Source organism: Artemia franciscana, chromosome 15 (genome assembly GCF_032884065.1).
Source record: "Artemia franciscana chromosome 15, ASM3288406v1, whole genome shotgun sequence".
Taxonomy (NCBI): Eukaryota; Metazoa; Arthropoda; class Branchiopoda; order Anostraca; family Artemiidae; genus Artemia; species Artemia franciscana.
Window position 1 is genome coordinate 19,922,319 of NC_088877.1, and position 22,162 is coordinate 19,944,480.

The window sequence follows — 22,162 nt, forward strand, 5'->3', positions numbered from 1 at the left end:
TCCTTTTCCTTAAAATTTTTTTATCCTCAAGCTGAGCGATCTCATTTTTTAAATTAATTTTTTCAATCTAATCCCAGAGACAAATAGTCATGGGCGACCATAGGGGGAAGGGGCACCAGTACCCCAGACTGAATAGGCTGAATGCAACTGCTTTATATTTCTATATTTTTTACGGGATTTAAATTATACAGATTTGGAAGTACCATTTAGACCAGGCAAGACCCTCCCCCCTAAAATGCAACTTGTGGGCATCCATGCAAACCGTTGATCATTAGGATTACTTAGCGATTTACAATGTATACTTTTGAAGAAATGGGACGATTCTATTTTATTAATTCACATTACAGAACCCAACTATAAAATTGATCAGATATATCAGGCTTGTCGACTTATTTTAATGATTCCCATTATTTTTCTAGCATTTTGAAAAAAAAAATACAATTAATTGAAGGGAGTTGAAATTATGCCATTTCAGATGCTTTAACCATTGATTATAATTGGTTCGTCAGCTAAATTATCATTAATTGTCTTGAATGTCGTTTAATTGTCGATGACGATATTTATATATTTGAACATTTCTTTTTACAAAATTGCCGATCTTGATTTGGTGATCTCGATAAGAAAAAACCTTGCTCAAAAAAGTTTACTAATACAGATTTGATTTTTGTATGGTCACTATTTCAAATTTTTATTTTTATTTTTTTTTTTAGAAGAAAAAAGAAAAGAAATATTACGCAAGGAACGTTTGGTACAAGAAAGAAAAACTGCCGTTTTAGGAAATTTTTAAAAACAATGGGTTTAGCAAGAATACCCAAAGTTCACAAAAAGAAGCGGACAAAAAAAAAAAAAAAAAAAAAAAAAACGGCACTTAAAAATATGGGCAACAGAAAAGCGATAAATTAAATTTTCCGATTTCAGCATAATATAAAACTTCCAGAATAAAACGATACATAAATTTCTCGTGCCAAATATTGTGATTACCAATGTAATATATGCAAAAAATTCAAAACTAGACAACCCTGCTCCAACAAATTTTCCAAGATTTTATTTCGACAAGCTCATGTATAGCTATTAGTCTTAAACCTAGTAATTGACCGTCTGTATGTCACTTATTGGCATGAACTTTACATTTCGATATTGTTTGCAAGTTACTTTCTGAATTCTGGACTGACTTTTTGGGGAGTTCCAATTTTGACGGTGCCTTTTTTAGCTTAGAGATGTTATAAATCATATCCTAAGTGCAATCATTTTCTTCTCTTTTTTATTTTGTTTTGTAACAAGAAATCTGACGACATATATCGATCTGCCAGGAATTTTACAAAGAAATATATCAATAATTTAGACTTGCAATGACCTAGACTTAGACAAAGTTTACCAAACACTGCTGAATTGAACCCAGTGTCAATTTTTTTTAGTTTTCGAATATCTTATTTTAGAAACGATTATATTTTAAGACTTACAATGATGACTCAAAAATCATTCAGCTTTGACCGATGTATAAAAAAAAGGCCTAAGACCTCTGCCCAAGATACTAACATTGAAACAAAAGAGATTTCTTTTTTTAGCCGGAAGTGTTCATGCTCTCTCTGGTTTTTATCGCTAGATTTCTATGTTACCATACCTGTTCCGAGATACACTTCCATCCAAGGTCATCAGTTCTGTCTAACTCATATGTTTCACCGAGTAACGGGTTAAAGGGCTTTGCTGTCCGATTACTTGTCGTCGCATAGCTGGAAACAGTAAAAGCAGCTACGTACGCAAGTTGCTCACAACTATCTGACGCCATGGCAGCTTTGTCCAATATCTCACTGTATTCATAATCTTCAACTAATCTTTGCAACATAGATAGGGGTTCACAGAAATTAAACTGAAATGAAAGATACTCTTGAGAAAATAAGAATTGCAAGGCTTAGAAATTCGTCATGATACAAAGTAAAAATCAGATCTGCGTTTTTAATACCCTAGAAGGTTATTTCTCAGCACTAACGCGCGCCAAGAGACAACTCAAATCGAGTACCCATCCAGCAGTACCGGATGGTTTAAATACCCCTGCACGATTCATCATTACTGGATTTATTTTGTGTTTATTACATCAATTGTAAACTTGTGCACAAGAGAGTTTGAGCTAGCAGGAAGGGCCGTATCGGTACCAGCCGGCCTGTAGGTCATAAACTGCGGGGAACAGGCAGCTTGAGTACTTGCACTTTCCACAAGACAATCAAATTATGGATTATGTCTTACATTGTATTTCAATGTTGAACTACATATTTTGTGCATTGTAATATGAATGTGAAAAAGTACAGTTGGAAGCCAAGAGGAGCCCGTTTAAGATTCCAGGTAGTTTTCTTAAGAAGAAGAAGAAAAATGAGATGAGTATATAATCTTATCTCAACTATTACACTGAAAGCTTTCGTATGAGTAAACCTTTACTCAAAATAGTTTTATAGTATATAGTTTTCAAAATAGTTTATTTAAAAATAGTTTTGTATCAACCCCTTCTCAAATTTGACCCGTTTTATGAAACTTTATTAAAGCTGTTATTGATACTGGTGTATTTTATATACTTTACAGGGTGTGGCATAAGTAACGTCAGCTTTTCAGTTATTATTTTCAATTAAAACAGCACTAAATACAAGCTCATTAGGTATTTTACAAGCTCTACTTTGTCAAAAGGACATAACTCTCAGTAATTACAAAATAATTTACCATGTTTCGATTGCGTCAGTGAACACAATCAAATAAAAGCTCAGAGATAGTGTACAAACAGATTTGAGCACTTTCAACAATTTTTAATTTGTAGCATTTTTTTTACGAAAAAAGTGATTTTGGTAGAGTATATATGAAAAACATACATATACATAATATGTATGAAAAACATACATATTTTTAGGAGAAGGCAAGGGTCTAAAACGATTCTGCCATAAAACTGCAATATTTCGAATATAATTCGGAAGATATTTGTGTTTTTAGACTCCCAAAGAGGACAAACACCTCTAACCTTCTCTGTGGACGCTGACATAAAGAAAACAATTTTATACAAGACTTGCAAAACCATTTCCAAAGAAGAAATTTTTCGGAATATTAACTCCTAGCAAAAATTGTTTAATAGCGTTGCAACTATTGCAAAGGCCTTTAGTTTGGTAAAAAGAAGGGGGGTGGGATTTATTGTCGAAGGAATAGTGACTCCATACAACCACCCAGAATGGATATGAATTAGATAGAAATAACAACAAGGAAGTAAATATTATTAAATCCGGTAAAACCATAATGGACAGTTTCACGAGCTCAGAGAGATACTTAGAGTTGATTCAGACAATATTTAGTAGTAATCCTCAAGAAAAAGACTTATCACACATATTGTTTATCATAGGAGAAAGAATTAAGTTATTCAAGCAGCTATTTTCAGAGAGAGAAAGATGGGTTTATTAATATAAATAACAAAACAAAACAAGCAAATGGCCCGAAGCAAAGCTTGTTTGGGCTTACAACCCCAATACACATACATATAAAACAATACGAAAAAGAAGAAAAAATAAAAAGAAAAGAAAAGGAAAAGTAAAAAGAAAGAAAGAAGAAGAAGAAAAAATCAATTACCCTGCATTTCAATCGAAACGGATTTACACTTCAAAAGAGACAAAACAAAAAGAAACTAAAACCACTTTACCAGTATCGCCAAAATCAAAACCAACATCTTGGCTCCACTTGAGGTCCACTCAACTATCAAAACCATAAATATTAAGGCAAAATAGCTTTAATTCCCGCCGAAATTCAAGAAAGCTATCCAAATTTCTCAAAGTCGTAGGTAAACAATTCCATGCATGGGGTCCTAGATGCCGAATAGAGAATTGAGATCTACGAGTAATAGTAAGCGGACGACGAATTATATCGGACTGTCTCGTAGAATGTGTATGAATATCACTTCCTAATTCAAACATACTTTTAAAACATATTGGTAAACAATTTTGAAAATATTTATATATAAACAGGCTTCGATAAAAAATAATAAGTCCTGCTAAAGGCAAGATTTTGCATTCTATATACCTCTTTTGTACCGAGTCTTTAAAACCTACACCACATAACACTCGAAGCGCTTTATTCTGCAAAACTCGAACACGATCGAGATGAGAAGGAAATGTACTACCCCAAACATTGCAACAATATAGCAGATAAGGATGAATTAAGGAATAATACATTGTTCTTAAAATATCTCTTGGGAAAATATACTGCAACTTTCTTAAAATGCCAACATTCCTAGCGAGTTTAAGACTAATATAATCTATATGTTCTCTAAAGCTGAGACATTCATCAATTAAAACTCCTAGATATTTTGTACAATTCATTCTTAGAATACCCATATCAGCAATATTAAGTCTATCTATCCAAGGGTAATAATTTGAGCTCCTACCATACAATAAAAAGCAAGATTTACTATAATTCAAATTTAACTTATTAAGCTTCATCCAATTGTGTACAAACTCCAGACAAGAACTAATACGACTCAACAGCTGAATTCCTGTTCGTGCAGCCACAGTTATATGAGTGTCATCCGCAAAGCTGGGAACAATTACTTTTTCCCCGTCACATCCAATGTCAAGATCATACGAAATCATATTAAAAGCTCTACATAAATCATTTATAAAAATTAGAAATAACAGGGGACCAAGAACAGATCCTTGAGGTACTCCAAATTTAACACTACTGACTGAAGAAACATTATCTCCTAGTTGTACATATTGAGTTCTTTCTTTTAAAAACGAGGACAGTAATTCAAGAAATGGTCCTCTAAAACCGTAATTTTCTAATTTGGCAATGAGTATAAAATGGTCAACGCAGTCAAAAGCTTTTACAATATCAAGAAAAACAGAAGCGACTTTCATACCATTATCCAACGCATCATTCACAAAAGTTGTCAAAAATAAAACAGCATGCTCAGTAGATAAACCCTTCCGAAAACCAAATTGATTTGGATTAAAAAATGATTTACTCTCCAAAAATTCAACCATTCTTTTAACTATCAATTTCTCAAACAATCTAGATACTACTGGTAATAAAGAAATGGGCCTATAATTTCCTAGTACATTTTTATCTCCACCTTTATAGACAGGAATAACTTTTGCAATTTTAAAACAACTTGGAAACACCCCAGTCCTTAAACATTCATTAAATAAATACACTAAATGACCGGAAATAACAGGGTAAATATACTTTAAAGTTTTAACTGTTACAAAATCAGAGCCTGAAGCTCCAATTTTTAAATTTTTCAATGTTTCAGAAAGCTCAGAAGCGTTGATTGGCTTCAAATACGCTGAAAAATCACTTGCATTCGATAAATATTTCTTAAAACTACCTTCATGCTCAGAAATAACTATACTTTGGACCAAATCCTTTCCCACATTAGCAAAATGATGGCACATTCTATCAGCAGTTGTACTATCATTATGTATACCGTCAGGAAATATACCATCATTATTAGGACTTACGACGGATTTTATAATTTGCCATGTTTTTCTAGGGTTACCTTCACAAGATTTAAATTTATTACGATAGTAATCAGCTTTGGCTTTACGAAGTAGTGCATTTAACTGGTTACTATAAATCTTGTATTCTGTTTTATCACTTACACTATTACTAGCCGCACACATTTTGAACAAATATCTTCTTCTAATAATAGCCTTTAAAAGAGCTTGGGTGATCCAGGGTTTCTTTGGAGTTTCTCTACGACGAGTTGCATTTTTACAAATACTACAATCAATCAATAAACTATTTATAATTGAATACCAGTTTTGAAACTTAGCATTAATATCTAGTTCATTACTATTTAAAAATTCAAAATTACATTTCTCTAACTTTACTTTATAAAGAATGAGCACATTATTATCAATGATCACTTTTTTATATCTATTTTGTGAATTTGAGTTAAGCCTAGTACCTTTACTAAAAAAATTTTGAACACTCAAAAATATCCCAAAATGGTCAGATACTTCATTTATTATCACACTTGCATTATAGTAACTGACATTAGCAAAAATATTATCAATCAACGATGCTGAATTAATAGTAACCCTAGTTGGGACTGTAATCGTAGGCTTCAACCCATAACTCAGCATAATATTTAAAAACTGGCTAACTTCTGTATTAATAAACAAATTCATTAGGTCAATATTGAAATCACCACACACAAATATAGGTAAGTTTCTACTCCTAATCATGTCCAACTGTTCTTCTAGTAACATAAAAAATTCATTAATATTGCTCGACGGAGGTCTATAAACAACAACCAAATAAAACACCTTGGATTTCTTGCTAACCTCTAATACAAAGCTCTCAAATACCATTTCTCTATTAACCCTTAAATCATCTCTTTCTATAACTAGCAAGTCTTTTCTAATGTAAGCACCCAGTCCACCATGCTGACGAGTCTCCCTATTCTTAAGACACAATCGATAATTACCTATTTCTAATAAACTAGAATTATGATTCTGTAACCAAGTTTCAGTTAGAGCTAATATTTGAATTCCAGAAAACATACATAGTTCATTTAAATATGTTACACTGCTTTGCAGTCCCCGACAATTCAAGTGGAAAACCGTAAGAGAATCATTAGGCATCGATTCAGAAATATCAACCGGGCTAATATACCGTACTGCTATTTTACTTTCCTCTACAACAAAATCATCAATCCCTCTACTTTCATCTATTATCTCCAAATGGGCCAAATTAAGTGGACTATTCTCAAGTGGACGCAATCTATCAAAATCTACAACCATTTTCAAAATCATTTAAACGGTACTGGTCAAGTGAGAAAAAATCATCATAACTATCCAATATTATTCTTCTCAGTAAATCCCGGGACGAATGAAAGTTAAAAGAGCCCTTAATAACTTCCTTTAAAAAACGGAAATAAATATAACGAACAATAATATGACTGAAATAACTATCCTTAATACAAGCAATAAGTGAATTAAAAGAAAATAGATTAAGAAAATATACAAACAGAAAAAAGATACAAGCAATACTTTTCCTTTCCAATATCGGCCAAGGAAGGAATGAGTTGCAAACTAACATAATTCTCAATATTTATTTACCGGATACCTACACAATATACACACACAAATGCACCACACACTCTCACTAAAAGGGGGAAAAAAAGGGAAATTATTTACTTTTCTCTTTGACATAAATTAATCTTGACAACAAAAACAACATCTACAAACATACATTTAAAAGAAAAAAATATAAGCAAAGGGAAAAAGAAAAAAGAAAAAAACACAAAACAAAAACAAAAAAAAACATTTACATGGACATACAACATAATTATAATTTCACTGTGGAACACCTCCTAAACACATTGGTTGGCTTATTTCGGGAATTAATTGGTCACATTGATAAACAGCTTTCACTCCATTTGCTCTTTCGACACGAATAACTGGCGGAACGGAATTTGAAACCCAAGACGATATACCCAGTGCAGTCAATTTATCCTTCATTGCAAATAACTTTTTCCTAGCAACACGAATAGAAATAGGTGCATCATCACTCAAATGAATGTTAATGTGATTAGCTACTGACTTGCCTTTCAGCCGTTTACCTCTTTTTAATATATCTACCTTAACATCAGATGACCGAACATTCACTTTAAAAAAATTTTTCTCCTTCTTTACCATCACAATAGAGAACTCCGGTACTTCAGACATCTGCAGACCGTCCTCACAAATTTTTTCAAAAATAACTTTAGCTTCATTTTGGCTTTCACACGGAACATTCCACACAATTAGGTTGCTGTCATTAGATCTATATTCAAGGGACATTAGGCGGTTTGTTAAATTAGATGTAGAATCTCTGAAGAAACGAGCCTCTTCCGAGACAACACAGAGATGTTTCTTGAGTTCATCAATTTCGCTTTTCACACCAGTAACTTCAGCTTCAACACGATTAACTTCTGTTTTTAAATTTGTATGTCCAGATTCCACTGTTGAAATACGGCATTCCAAAGTTTTTAATCTACCATCAATTGACTCCAAAACCTTCTTATTATCTTCCAAAACCTTCTTATTATCTTTTACAATTTCTAACATCTGAGTGAAATTATCAGCCAAAGATTTTAAAGATAACTCATCATTAGCTTTCGAAAACACTGAATTTAGACCACTTGATGCATCCGAAATATCAAACATGGAGCGGTTTGATGGGTCATTATCACTTGATGCATTTTCAGTTCTTTTCTGCTTCTTTCTTTTCCCCATATTTATGTAGAAATATGGGCCGCAACGTCTCAATTCGGAGCTAATTATTCAGCAAGGATTTCTCATCCTCTCTGATTTTAATCTACCATGGTCTATCAGAACAAAATTCTCTAAACTAAGCATCAGCGCAAAATTATCAGAAATCAAAATTGTATACATACTACCGTTCGTAGCTTAAAATATTACTTAAAATTATTTCTTGTATCTATTATATATTCTAGCTCGTTGACGACCCGACTATAACAGGAAAAGGGAGACCCTCCCTCCTTCTGCCGTGCAAAAAGTGGGGTAGTTTTGGCTTTTTTCCAATTTGTTGGAAGATTTTATCTGAAAATACCATTTTTACATGTAGAAATACTTTTTGCTTAAAGAAAAGCTATCAGAACATAAATTGTGCTGCTAAAGTGCCGACAGCGTTTAGAATGGAGTCGAATTCTGCTACTGGCAGCTTTGGAATTTTTTTCCATACCTGCCCTTGTTGTGTTACAACAGTCTGCAAAAACAAACAAATGGGTATAAACTCAATACCGAATTTCAAAAAAGACGAAGGTCAATTTAAAATCAAGCAAATTATGGAAATAAACAAAATTAACATTCCTGTAAACAACTAGACATTCTGCTCATTATTATTTAAAAAAAAGTAAAAATGCCCAAGCAATTAATGAATTCCATTGCCATTCCCTGCCTTCAGCCCTCCCAACAACCTTTTGGTTAATGACAATTTTGTCAACACGAAATTTCGAAATTTGATAAAAGGGTTAGATACCACTAATAGGTCGATAATTACTTAGATTTTTGCTCCAAATAACTAGAGGCTGTTGATGGTTTTTCTCTCAGAGACCAGCTAGATTGTGAAGTCCTATTAGTTTCATAGTCTTTAGCTTAAGGCCAACGAAAACCGACACAAATGTTAATATTTCATTGATGAAAATATAAACTAATATCTCACGTGGAAGCAAGGGACCTTTGTAGTAAGAAGCTCAACTCTGTTTTTTGTTCACTCATAATAATAATAATAGTTAACATCTTCTAGATATTTCACTTACTGGTATGGGGATTTCCGTCAATTCTTTTCCTATATAGTTCTTCAATATAGTCCATAAGTTCCAGGGCATAATCCGTAAGTATGGCTTGTCAGGTATTCGAGTTCTTCTTTGCCGTTTTTTGGCAGCTGGTATAGCTGAGCTAGATGTAGCAGGGGCAACAGTACCATTCGAAACATCTACATCTTCTGCGGCTGCCTGGAAAAAGAAACAAAACATTTGAATGCTCGTTAATACCAAAATTGGTGCTAGTAAACTACTAATACCAGAAATATCTTACTGGATCTTTTGTTTGTATAATTTGTCCCTCTGCCTCCTTCCTAGTCTGCTATGTATAAATTAAAATGTCGAGAAAAAAAACCCAGCAGAAACAAAAAAAATTAAGACAAAATAAAGTCGAATGATTTTGATGCATAACAAGTCAGCCTAGTGTTCAGAACATCTACGGTTCAGGCAGGCACATACGTAGTAATGTGTTTCACAGGAGGAGGATCTTGCGAAAAACAGACATGTTGCGTGTCGTACGAAAATCAAAAAAAATTATAGAAATAATCGACAGGCTTTGTAATTCGATAACGAAAGGACCCTCCCCTTGCTTATAAAAAAAAGAACAATGAAAACTGAACAAGGTAAAAATAGTTCTAATAACAGGTGAAAAACTCAAGTAGGACGAATAATAGAAATTTCGGAAAACATATCTTGCCTCATAAATGCTCAAATTAATCAAAGTGTACATTCAATCGTTTCGATGAAGATGCGGCAAGCTAAAGTTCACCCTTCTTCTTTCAAATAATTTATTTTTTCAAAATCTCCTAGCCATGCAGAAAACACTGGCCCAGTTTTGAAAGGCACACCCCGCTAAAACAAGGCACACTGCGTGAAAAGTGTTTATTAGGTGTTCATTCTACTATGAATTATAACATTTTTAAGATATTATGACCTAAGATCTTATTATATTTATAGTTTTTGGTATGCCAAAACCACAAGCCTTTGTTTATTTAGTTGCGCTTTCACGTTGGTTTATACAAACAACAAACTCATTTGTCACATTGTGCAACAAATTCAAAAACTAATTTGCATCCTTGAGCAATTATATGTGACTTGGATAGAAACTTTTCGGCTGATTTAAAAAAATTGTAGTCAAATATCTTTATTTTCGTAATTTTTTTGCACACGAAAATCTTTGAATTGTTTCTTATTATTTGCAACTTTATTCACAACAATTCAGGAAAATCTTTGTATTCAGCAAATTCTATTCTTTTCCAAGTTAAGGACAACTAATCATATTTAAACTCGTGTAATTATTCTTTTTGGTTTTTTTTACACAGTCTAAACATTAAATCAGAGTTTTAATAGGAGCTATCGTATTTTTTTAAAGTAAGAGACTTGGAAAAGTTTTTTCTTTTCTATGTTTTTTATCAAAATGATGGAAAAGGAAAGAAATATGAAGTCAAAATTGAGTAAGGTACCTTATAAAAGTGGAAACTAGCACTAGTGTTGATAGAAACATCAACGCCATCTGGGCATTTTTCTTGTGCTGTTGGCATTTCTAGTGTAATTTTTAGAGTAATAAAACCAAACTAATAAAATAGGAAATATTAGTGTAGTCATAAGCGTCTATTGTCAGTTTCAAAAAAAAAAAACAATTACGAAAATTCAAAAAAAATATTAAGAACACCAAATGCTAGATGGTGTCTGTGATTATTTTTAAACGAGCGCCAGTTTTCACTCTAAAAAGTTGCCAATGCTCTTTAATGTAAAAATCTAAAACAGATTTTAACATTCAATTTATTCATTACGAAAACTGGTGCCAAAGGTTTTAAAATAATATGATGTTAAAATTTTTGACCGTGCAAGATTTTATCAATTATTCCAACTGAAGAGTGAATAAGCGATTACGAAATAATTTACATCGACAAAAGTACTGTCTTATCTATCAACAGCTTAAAATTTACTGTATCGGGAATTTAAACTAATTTAAAGGATGATTTGAAAAAGGCTGTTTCCAATAAACTTGACAAATACAGTGGTGTACGATAAATTGACTGTTAACAAATCCCTCAATAACGCAGAAAAACTATTTAGCTACAGAGTTAGAATTTTATAACGTATTTATTTGCTCGTTTATATTTATCAGCGACTATATATATTAGAACTACTTTGCTTATAAGCAAAAGGACGAATAAATTAGAGAATAAAGTCTTCAGCAGATCATCGTGTTCGTATCAAAGCTCACGACTTGCCTCAAATCAGGAAAAATTGAGAAATGCCCTGAATGCTAATACTGGGCTACTCATTGATCAATCCGGATTACTTCAGTGCGGAAGTCAACAAAGGCATTAGCTACACTACTCAAATTGTGCGTATTACTTTTTATTTAGCAAATAAATTTCTAGAAGTGCCTCGTAACAGAGCCAAAGTTAAATGATCATTCATTTATGAAACAATAAAATTGTCATATTATGAACCATTATTAGGAAAAGAAGGGATATCTGCAGATTCTGAAACAAACATGAAAAAAAAATATGTTTAGGCATCCAGAGATTAATTCTTGTCAATGAGGGTGGATGAGTTGGGTCTAGGCGTTGACCCCCCCCCCCCCTCCAAAAAAAATCCCCCCGTGGCTGGTTGATTTCCAATCACTTGACTTATAAAAAAGAGGACTAGAACTCTCAATTTCTGATCGAATTAGCATCCTCCAAAGTTTCTACGACCATGAGGCGAAGGTGAGAATGAGGAGGGGGCAGCCTCCCTCCCGTATGGAATACATTCTGCTCGTTTTGGGATTTAATGTTACTCTTTTCTTTCGTAATAACAGCGTAAACCAGAAATACTCAGAGAAATCAAGAGGGATTAAACATCAATTCCACATTTTGATGCGTTATTAATTTCCCCACCCCTCAAAAAAAAAAAAACAATCAAAAGTCCCCGGGGATTATAAATCAATTTCTACCTCCAATCTCACCTTGTCTCTTTCTTAGAACTAATTCTGTATTTATCTTAAGGCTCAATGAGAGTTGGGATGTTCTGGCATTAAAATGGACCCTTTAAGGCACCTCCTCCCCCCCTTCCTAACTAGCCAAATTAGTTTTAAGGCTAAACAAGTTTCACTATCTTAGGTAAATTCTCTGTTGATTTACAATTCAAATATTTGCATATATGGGTTATAAACCTCTACAATGGGGTTCTACGACTGTTTTCTAGTTAGGGAGAGAGGGAGACTTTCAAAGAGAAAGAGTGCATTTTAATACCAAAACATTCCAACTCTCTTTGAGCCTTTAGATAAATATAGAATTAGTTCTAAGGGAGAGACGAGGGGATGGTGGAGGTAGAAATTAATATATAATTCCTAGGGCCGTAACCAGAACTTTTGTTTGAGTGGTTATTTTTTCTGGGGGTTTTTACACTTTAAAAATGAGAAAATGATATTTCATCCCTCTTGATTTCAGGGAATATTTATAGTCTACGCTGGTACTATGAAAGTAAAGAGTAACATTAGACCCCAAAATAAGCAGATTTTTTTCCGTATAGGAAGGGAACTTTCCCTTCTTCATCCCCAGCTCCACCTCATGGTCACTGAAACTTCAAAGGGTGCTCATTCGAACAGAAATCGAGAATTCTAGTCCTTTTTTAACAAGTCATAAGTGATTGGAGACCGGAAAGCCGCGAGGTGGTATTTTCCAGGGGGGGGGGGGGTAAACGCCAGCTCCCAGATTATTTTATTCATTTCAAACCCACTACTGATCTTTTGAGTTTACCAGATATCTAGTTAATCCTAATTGAAGGTTTTAAATTTGTTCGATGATATAAGCAAGCAATTTTTTTTTAGAACTGGATATAAATAGTTTTGGCAATTTCTTAGAAAATACCTATCTTTACATCCAATTAAAAGCTAATCAGTGAATTGACAAAGATTTTCCAATGAGTGGCTCTTTACCAAGTTATGAATTTGTTGATTTTTGGAACTTAATCCCATTAACTATCTGCCAAATTTTGTTGGTAACTCTTCAGTTTTTGTTTAAAGGGCCTAGGGGTCCCCATTCTCCTCTCACCTCCTTATTACATTTTAAAGACCTGTTTTTCTTAATTTTCAAGAATTTTGGATCTGAGAAAACCAGTTTTATAGCCACAGATACAAGCGACATGCGAAAGAATGCATTTTACTTATATAATTTTAGGCATGTATTTGCATATTAGGGCAGGGGGAGATAAAGTATAGAGGGTCTGCCTCTTACTCAATCGGGTTATCGGTCTTGGCTTATCTACAATTAGCCATGGCTTGATGCCCACAACTACTTGATTTTAATTCAATTGATGATTTTGATTTTAACGATTTTAGTTTGAATTAAAATCAAGTAGCTGTGGGCAGCCAGCCATGGCTAATTATAGAAAAAGTCAAGATAGTTCGATTGAGTGAGAGGCAAATCTGACCCAGATTCCATTAGCAGGATACACAAAAAATCATAATACCCATTTCAGTTTTGTTACTGGGAATTAATTGGATTTTATAATAGCACTAAACACACCTGTAAAAGCAATAATATTCCGCCTTCGGGATTTCCACTAGGCGATAGAATGGTAAACACATCTCAGAACAGTGAGCCTCCGATTTCATTTCATTCACTTGTATCACAATTTCCCCACACAATATATATAGGCTACTTTCAAATGGTTCTATTTTAACAAAGTGTTCAATAAGAGGAAACTGAGAAACCGGTTAGAGTTAGACCAGTACAAAATAATGATCGCACGACTTTAATGCTGACGATACAAGCATAATCCAGCGTTTCCACTTTGACGAATTTTTCCGTCAAAAACGGATTTTTTGAGTCTTCGACGGATGAGAATTTGATCCGTCGGATTTCCGGATTTTCAAAGATTTTATGTAAGAATTGAATTTAGTGTCAATCTTTACTGTTGTTTCTTTGTTGTTTTCCGTTCCGACTATTTTTCAACCAGGGTCGATTCCCGGACTAATTAGCTTGCCTACTCCAGTCCAGAAACCGGTTTGGGGTTAACATGATCAAGTTGCATCCACTTTTCAAGCAACCGTGAGCTATGCAGTGAGTCATCAGGTCAGGTTGATTCCCGCGATTTATTTATGCCGGGAGTTAGTACTGTGTTATATTAAAGCGAGGAAAATATTAGAAACGGAGAAGGTCTTTTGTTGTATACGTTGATACGATACGCCGTTAGTAAATAGGCTACTTCAAGAACTGAATTTCGTAGCTTTCCCTTCTTGCTTTACTGACAGAATGTTATACGCAGTTACACGGTTTCTTGAATACCTGAAAGAAGTATGTCAGTCTTAGAATAGCAGAGTGTAGCCACATAGTAGGAGTTAGAAATGTGATTTTAGCCAGTTATTTGATTTTATTCATGCCACTTGATTTTAACCATACCGGCAGAAATCACCTTTTAGTGGGTATTAAACGGCTGGTATTTTAGCTGGTATTTGCTTCTCCAGAAGGGTCAAAGTCGGTGTTCGACAATGGAAACAAAGAAAGATATTTAACAAAAACACAAAGAAAGACTTGCTTAGCCTAGGAAGTGATACTTCCTATATTGAGGCTTTCGCCTGTGCTTTAACTTTCTAGGATTTATCCTAATATCCAGGATTTTTGGACCTTGGTAGAATTTTTTTAGATTTTTGAAAATACAGAATGCCGTTTGCAGCGAGAATTAGGAATTTAGTATATAATTAGTATATAGCCATAATTGAAGCTCTATTTTAATTCTTCGTCCATTTTTAACTGTACGCCTAAAATACCGCAGAAAAATCTGAAAATCTGTGAATTGCCTGGACTATTTTACTTCTTTGAAATAGCTATAGTGGGAGGGCGGTAAACAAAATACCGATGCTTACTTTTATTTTATTTTTTACTATGCTTTGTGTCAAGGTTGTATGAGAGAGAAAGGTTGTACCAAATTTTTTTCATCTGCTTAGTGCTTATCATAAGTATGGCTTACAAATCATATGAGGCCTAGAAGCTATTTTCTACGTAGTGACAACTATTAGTCTATTTGTTGGATTTCATTAAGCGGATAGTATCATTAACTGATGTTTGAATTCATGAAGTTTTTCGATTTTCATGGGCAATTTCCTGGTAAAAAAGAAGGAAGTATATCCTTTCAAATACTTAAGTCGCACAACACAGGTTATCAAAGTTCTATAAAAGTGGAATTTCGACAGGATTTTTGGACTTCTTGAGCAAGATTTTTCAGGATGTCTTAGATCCCTGGCCAGATTTTTAAAGAGAAACAAGTGGTAGCACTGGATTTCGCTTCAACTTTTTTTGACAAAGTAAATAGAAATCGAAATCTGTGTTAATATTTGAGTTGTTAAACGAATGTAATTAAAAGATTCGGTCGCTCTGTGCGCTGAAAAAATTCTAGCCAAGATACAAAACAATTAAATCAAGGTGTCAAGGTAGCTGTCGAAGACCCTAATCACGCTAACAATCGAGCTGCAGGAGCGTTGGCTAATCCACTTCTGAGAATCTATTTTGAATTTGAAAGCTATGTTTTGGAATTATTCAATGATTTTAAAACACTCTTCTATAGTGAAAAGCCGCTCTTCCATCATATAAAACCAGAAGTGGAGCTGCTGATCCGTATATTGGCAATGAAGTTTATGAAAGCAGCCTACGTCAGAGGGACGTCTGCGTTAGAGTTGGACCCTGGAAAATGTCAGGTAATACCTTGCTTTGGAAGAGGTATATCTTCGGATGCTCGCCTATAAATCTCTGGAGAAGTTGCAGTCAGACCGAAGCTGGTGTGAGTAACTACAGATCGTGGTCTATCACGATAAAAGGATAATGTTTACTAAGTTAGCTTAGATTCAGACAACAGGCTGATTCGTGTACCACTCAACAGAGTATTGTATGCTTGAGCGGTACGATCAGATAGAAAGTCTAGTCTAGAGACTGAAAAACGAGCATTACGAGATATACTCTAGTCCAAATGAAGCAAAAGCGTCACTGACACACTTTGTTTTATGAAGTTGTGTTCTTTTTCACAATGAGATAATTGTGGAAGTCATTTAGCAATTCACAGGCAACGAGATACTCTGCGACATTCTGGACTATATGAAAAATATCCATGAACTGGTAAACATCCGTCGTACAACTATTTTGGTATCTTCGCGGGGGGGGGGGGTGGTGGTCATTAGTTACATTAAAAATGCAAAAAAGGAGAGACAAGATACGAACTCGGAAGACAACTCTGGGTAAGAACGCACTTACTGATTCGTAATTCAGCTTGATGATATTTTAGGTGAAATTCAAGAAGCCAGCGCATCATTTGTCCAGGCTTCTTATCTATCCCCGTTCACACTGCTTTTTTCAAGGGGTGAATACATGGAATTTTCAGCTTCTTTTTCTCGTTTGACTGCCCACGCATCTGGTGGAATCTTTTCTGAGGACAGCATTGAACTCCAGGAAGTGTTTCAACAGAGCACACTGTTCTGCTGATGGATTTGTAGGATTGTTTAACGGAAATTTTGACGGATTTTTTGCTTCAGTCGTCGGAATTTTACGGATTTTTGGTCAACCAGAACGGAAAACTTGCCATCATGAAGTGGAAACACTGGCATAATCTATAGACTGAACCAAACTGTGGATGACACGATTGAAAACCATGAAACTAGTCTTATTTTTATGAAAGAGCAAAACAATTTTGCGTAACAAAGGTTGCTCCAGAAAATCAATTAGGCTAACAAATCACAAGCAAAACTAATTCAAAACTAGTCTACCAAATATTGTAAACATGAATTTTACAATAGTACTGTGAATTTTTAACTTTTACTCTGGAAATCATGAAACGCTGCATTCATATAATTCACATTATCTTAAATTTAAATAAAGATTGAATTTACAATAAATATAACCACATGCAGAACGACACCCTCACTTGAAACTAGTCAAACCATCAACAGCGGCTGTTGCATTGGCAAATACAACCACTATTACTAAAAAATCATCACATTACTCAGCAGCCCGGTTTGGTCTGGATTATTTTAAAAACAAGAACATTGACAAAGCTTGGAGCACCAATGTTTTATGCAGAAAATAGGGTCTAGATACAATTATACAATTGTAAGATACAATTTATCTTCCCATGGTCCATGATTTGAGACTAAAGGGCCTCCAGACACAGCCGTTCCTAGGGTTGGTGGTGCCCGAAGAAACTTAATTACAGGCACCCCTCCCGACCCAGATAAAAGAAAAAAGCCGAATCAAAGAGGGCAACCCCCCAGCTGCGAAGATTGGAGCATCTGACCCGGTTGCCCCCCCCCCCCCTGAATGACTTTGCCTCCGGATTTTGATATATTTTTTTTCTCTCTATTTTTGTATTCATCAATCTTATTGTTCTTGCCAAATAAGTTTATGCATAATCAAGTATAAATCTAACTCACTCAATACCCCACGACAAAATAGCGACAAACTCCCCCTCCCTCCAATGAAAAAATTAACAAAAACCTTAGCTTCAAGTAAGACTGAGTTTTAGCTGGGTATTTATGATGCAATGAAACTAAGGCTCTGTCAAACTTTCTACTAATTGGTTTTGAGTCCACAATTTTTTTTCATAGAGTTTTTGAGAGAGTTAGATTTTTTATTGGTTCCTTTATTTTAATTTTGCATTATAATCTAATTAAAAACTGCAAACTCAGCACACTTATGCATATAGAATAGGGCTATTTCAAAGCAATAGGGGTAGGGGCATGCGTACAATTAAAATAGAAGCGAGTCCGAAAAATGCAATAAATAGAAATTACCAGAATATAACAAAGATAAACTTGTTTAATCCAAAACAGAGGAATAAGTGCACTTTACCAGATAACCGGTTGGTTCAAAGTCCAAACGTAACTTTCGGCAGCCCTGCATATAGGTGTAATTTATTTTCAAAATAAAGAACAATTTTCTAAGAGGGAATCCCCACTCTCCTCACTCAATTTCAACTTCCAATGTTAATGCTTTGACATTAAAAACTAAAATTTTCCTGAAACTTCAAAACTGCCACAACATAATAGATGAAGTTTCACCTATCCCCCCCCCCTAAGCATCCATTTTGTTACCTTAGTTTGGATATATTTCAACAAATGAAGGAAGGTCCAAGGCGGCATCCACTTACCATCACTGGTGAACATCTCAGAAACCCACATGTATCGCACAGTTACATCACACTTGCTACAGTTTACGCCACGTATGGCACAGCCCTGCCATGTTCGGCACTGTTCCCGCCTTGCTTGGCACGTGCCGCCTCTTGTACAGGATTTTGAAAGTGGGTGACCTCTCAGGAAGATCAGGGAGTTAATTCTCTCTTCCATTTTCATTCGAAACTACTTGCATGGAAAGATTTTTAAATACAGGACAAACAATGTACTTTTTGAGGCCTTAGGTACCTCACTTTATTTTACCAAATAATTAGGAGAATAAAAATATTAATGTTCTTACTGTTTCTATGATCATCTTTCAAACTTTCAAATCGCTTACAAGCGATCGCTTACAGAAATTTCATAATCACAAGAAGTCAAGAGTCACTAATCTTCATAGAAACCTTTGTTAGATCACCTAAATAAAATTTTAAATCTAAGTGGATTCTTCTTCCTCATTGTATATTCCCAGGATAGTTAACAAAAATCTGTATTGCCTGATGCAAAGAACAAGATATTGGCTTCGAGTCTTTGACTAAATCAATCCACCGAGGCCTTCTTTGTTCCTTGAAAATAAATATTGACTACCGCCAGGAAAATGAAAATATAATTTCATTCGATCAGATAGAGCCAACGGAGTAAATAGAAGATCGTCGAAAATTGTTCCGACAGTAATAACGTTACACCAGGTTTAACAACCAGGATCCATTATGTCCGAAAAGTTTCGATTAAAGTTCTGGAGAGGTCTCATTTGGACGGAGGTCTCATATCGGGTGTCTTTTTAAATCAAAAGTTGATTCCGTCACACAAAGTGCCAATAACTATCATTTTCTGCCACCGGGTGAAAGATGGTATTGTTATCATGAAACAATCGTTGTACCGAAGCTCCAATCCAGGTTCAACAAAAAAGTAACTTTGGGTTTACTTTTTTGAAACTTTTAACTAAAGATAGTTAATGAGCATCTTTAGTGAAGTAACTGTGCTCCATTATCACCATTGCTATTAACATCAGTTTGAAACATATTGAAAGTATTATTACACTAAATTATAGTGAAAGAGTAGAAATACACCCCTAAGGATTTCACTCTTACAAACCTAATAAGCCAGTTGTTACTTCACAACCGCTCCCAGTGGATGTCAATTCAGGTAACTTCTATAGTTAAAGTAAAGTTAATACGTTTTGAAACCTGGAATACGGAATACATCCGAAATCTACTAAGTCGTTCTAAAGGATTGTTAGAATTTTGAAAAAAAGAAAATCCTTCTGCCCTGTTAAAGTCTGGGTTTTCTACCAAACTTTTAGAAGGATCTAGTAAAGTTTGGCTATGCATTGCTATACCGAGTAAACATATTTACTTCTCCATTTATACTGATGCATGACCGGTCACTAAAAGCTCCATAGGTACTAGACAAATCAAGAAAGAGACTTGTAAGATCATTTTGTATCATCGAAGAAAGAAACCCAAAAGTTAAAATACCTAATCTTGACCCTCCCCCTCGGAAATACAGATCTCTACCGCTTGAAACCATTGTTTATATATGGTCTATAACAATTTAATTTGTATTTCTGTGGCGCTAAGGGTTAGCGGGTCTGCAATAAAACTACTAGCTCTCCGGTTCCATTTCACACGCAACTCGTCCTCTTTATTTTGCCAACATACTATTTTAACGGTTTCTTTTGAGACTGTGCTCCGGTGTATCTTTCCGCTGTTTTTCCTTTTCGTGGTTACAGCAGTAGGCGTAACGTAGTAAACAGTGAACCATGGAATCTAAATTCTCTTAGAATCACTAAAAAAAAAAATTATTTAGTAACCACAAAGTCATTAAGCAGCACACAAGAAGAGATCATAAGGTCTCGCTGATCGTATTATCAAAAGCTAATCACACAAAACTCTAAGCTGTGAAAACACTTCTATTATTCGAAATTAGGAAGTAACAAATGACAATAAAAACTAAAAAAATCCTATTATTTCTGTCAATACTATGGACAATAAGCTATGATGCGAGTTTCTGAAGTTAGTCTGTAGTTCTAATGCTATCCGGACACATGCAATTCAAAAACTTTTCTACACCGTCTTATCTTAGACCTTAGTTCCTCCTGAGCCATTAGTGGCACATAGGCCGTCGACGAAGTCTCTTCACTCGACCCAAAGCGATACTGCAGCGGCGACATCTTCCCATTCAGGTGATAACGAGGTCCTAGCCTTCCTCAGATCTTAGTCAGAAATCAGCTGCAAAGTGTCTTCTGGACAACCTTGTCTTCTTCGATCGCCTCAATAATCAAATATTCATTTTGGAACCAAGAGCTCAAAGAGAGCCGAGAGCTCTAAGAGAACCCAGGGAGTCATACCCCATACATTGGATTGGACTCGTTTCGCTGATGACTTCCCAAATCAAACAAAATCGAATTCATAAATGCAACATAGGTTTAAATGAACAGTTCAATTGTCAAACTATTCGGTAGAAAAGAAACCAAATGGCAAACTATTACATAGCTGGTTTTAATTTTCCTGTGATTTGAGTACTTCTTTCTCTCAGTGTGTCAGCTTGACTTTCCAATAATTTGTTCGATAAAATCTCACTTAAGCCCAAGTTTCAGCGAGGAGTTATGTTACAGAGCAAAATAAAATATTCCACTGAAACTAAACAGAAACTAGATAGATTTTTTTCCATCTGTGTAAGATTTTTTCCGATATTAATTTTGTCTTTAGCACAATTTCCCTTCTTATTTAATAACAACTTTGCAAAATTCAACATTTTGTACATCTTTTTTAATTTTACCATTAATTTTTGCCAGAAATTAGAATTTCAATAAGGGTCTATCTTAACAGCTTCCGCAGTTTATATGTAATGAAGTGGTGAGGTAGCGAAAATACTAAAGAACAGAAGAAATAAGAGACTGGCATCGCAAAAAGGCAACAGAAGTTTAATTGAGCAGTTCAATTGTCAAATCATTTCAATTGTCAAATTAATTCCAAAGAGCGATGTGGACAATATGTTTTATTTCTTTATTTTTTGTTTAGAACAGGGAACTTCGTATCGAAAGAGTTGTCGTAGAAACTTTAAAAAGAGCTCATTCGATTCGAAATTTAAGGGCTAGTTCCCTTTTTAGTAGTCGAAAGTGATTGGAAGGCAACTTAACCCCTCCCACGCCCACCATTTCCCCAAAACCTTTCAATCAAAATTTTGAGATAGCCATTTTATTATGCATAGTTGAAAGATCCAGAAATTATGTCTTGAGGATATCTGCCTCCCCCCAGCCTCCACGGCAAGGGATGTAAGCTATGCCCTGTGGACATTTAAGGTTTATATAGAAGTTGATCGTATAAACTTCAGAGGGGGCTCACCAGATGGCTAATCAGAAGTTTTAGCGCCCTTTTCGAGATTAAGAGTAACTTGTTCAGACCTCTTCTAAAGTTTATACAACCATCCCTTTTATAAAAACCTTAAATACCCCCGCGGCATAATTTAGCAACCCTTTCCCCCAGGCTTTGGGGGTTTGTTCAACCCCAAAAGCCATGTTATATGATATTTGAACTGTTTTGAAGAAAATGGCTATCCCACAATTTCTATTAGATGCATTTCGGAACAATACGACGTGTGTGTGTGTGGGAGGGTAGCTGTCCTTCAATTAGTTTGATTCTTAAAGAGCACTGTAGCTTCTGATAACCAGTCCAAGCAGCCCCCTCCAAATTTTGTACGACCACACTTTCTATACAAAC

General features: G+C 34.7%; 1 protein-coding gene across 6 annotated transcripts in view; it reads right to left on the reverse strand.

Moving 5' to 3' along the window:
• Nucleotides 1-1,597: 1,597 nt before the first annotated feature.
• LOC136036155 (oxysterol-binding protein 1-like) overlaps nt 1,598-22,162 on the reverse strand; it is a 98,893-nt gene continuing 78,328 nt past the window's right edge. For 5 of the 6 annotated variants that reach the window (XM_065718208.1, XM_065718207.1, XM_065718209.1 and 2 more), the window contains 2 exons: nt 9,290-9,484; nt 1,598-1,867 (listed from right to left, as the gene is read on the reverse strand). In XM_065718208.1, the coding sequence (XP_065574280.1) occupies nt 1,613-1,867; nt 9,290-9,484 (450 nt within the window). In that variant the 3' untranslated portion in view covers nt 1,598-1,612. Of the gene's footprint in view, nt 1,868-9,289; nt 9,485-13,812; nt 14,575-22,162 lie in introns of those variants that run through there. The other variant, XR_010619644.1, reaches the window with a different exon arrangement.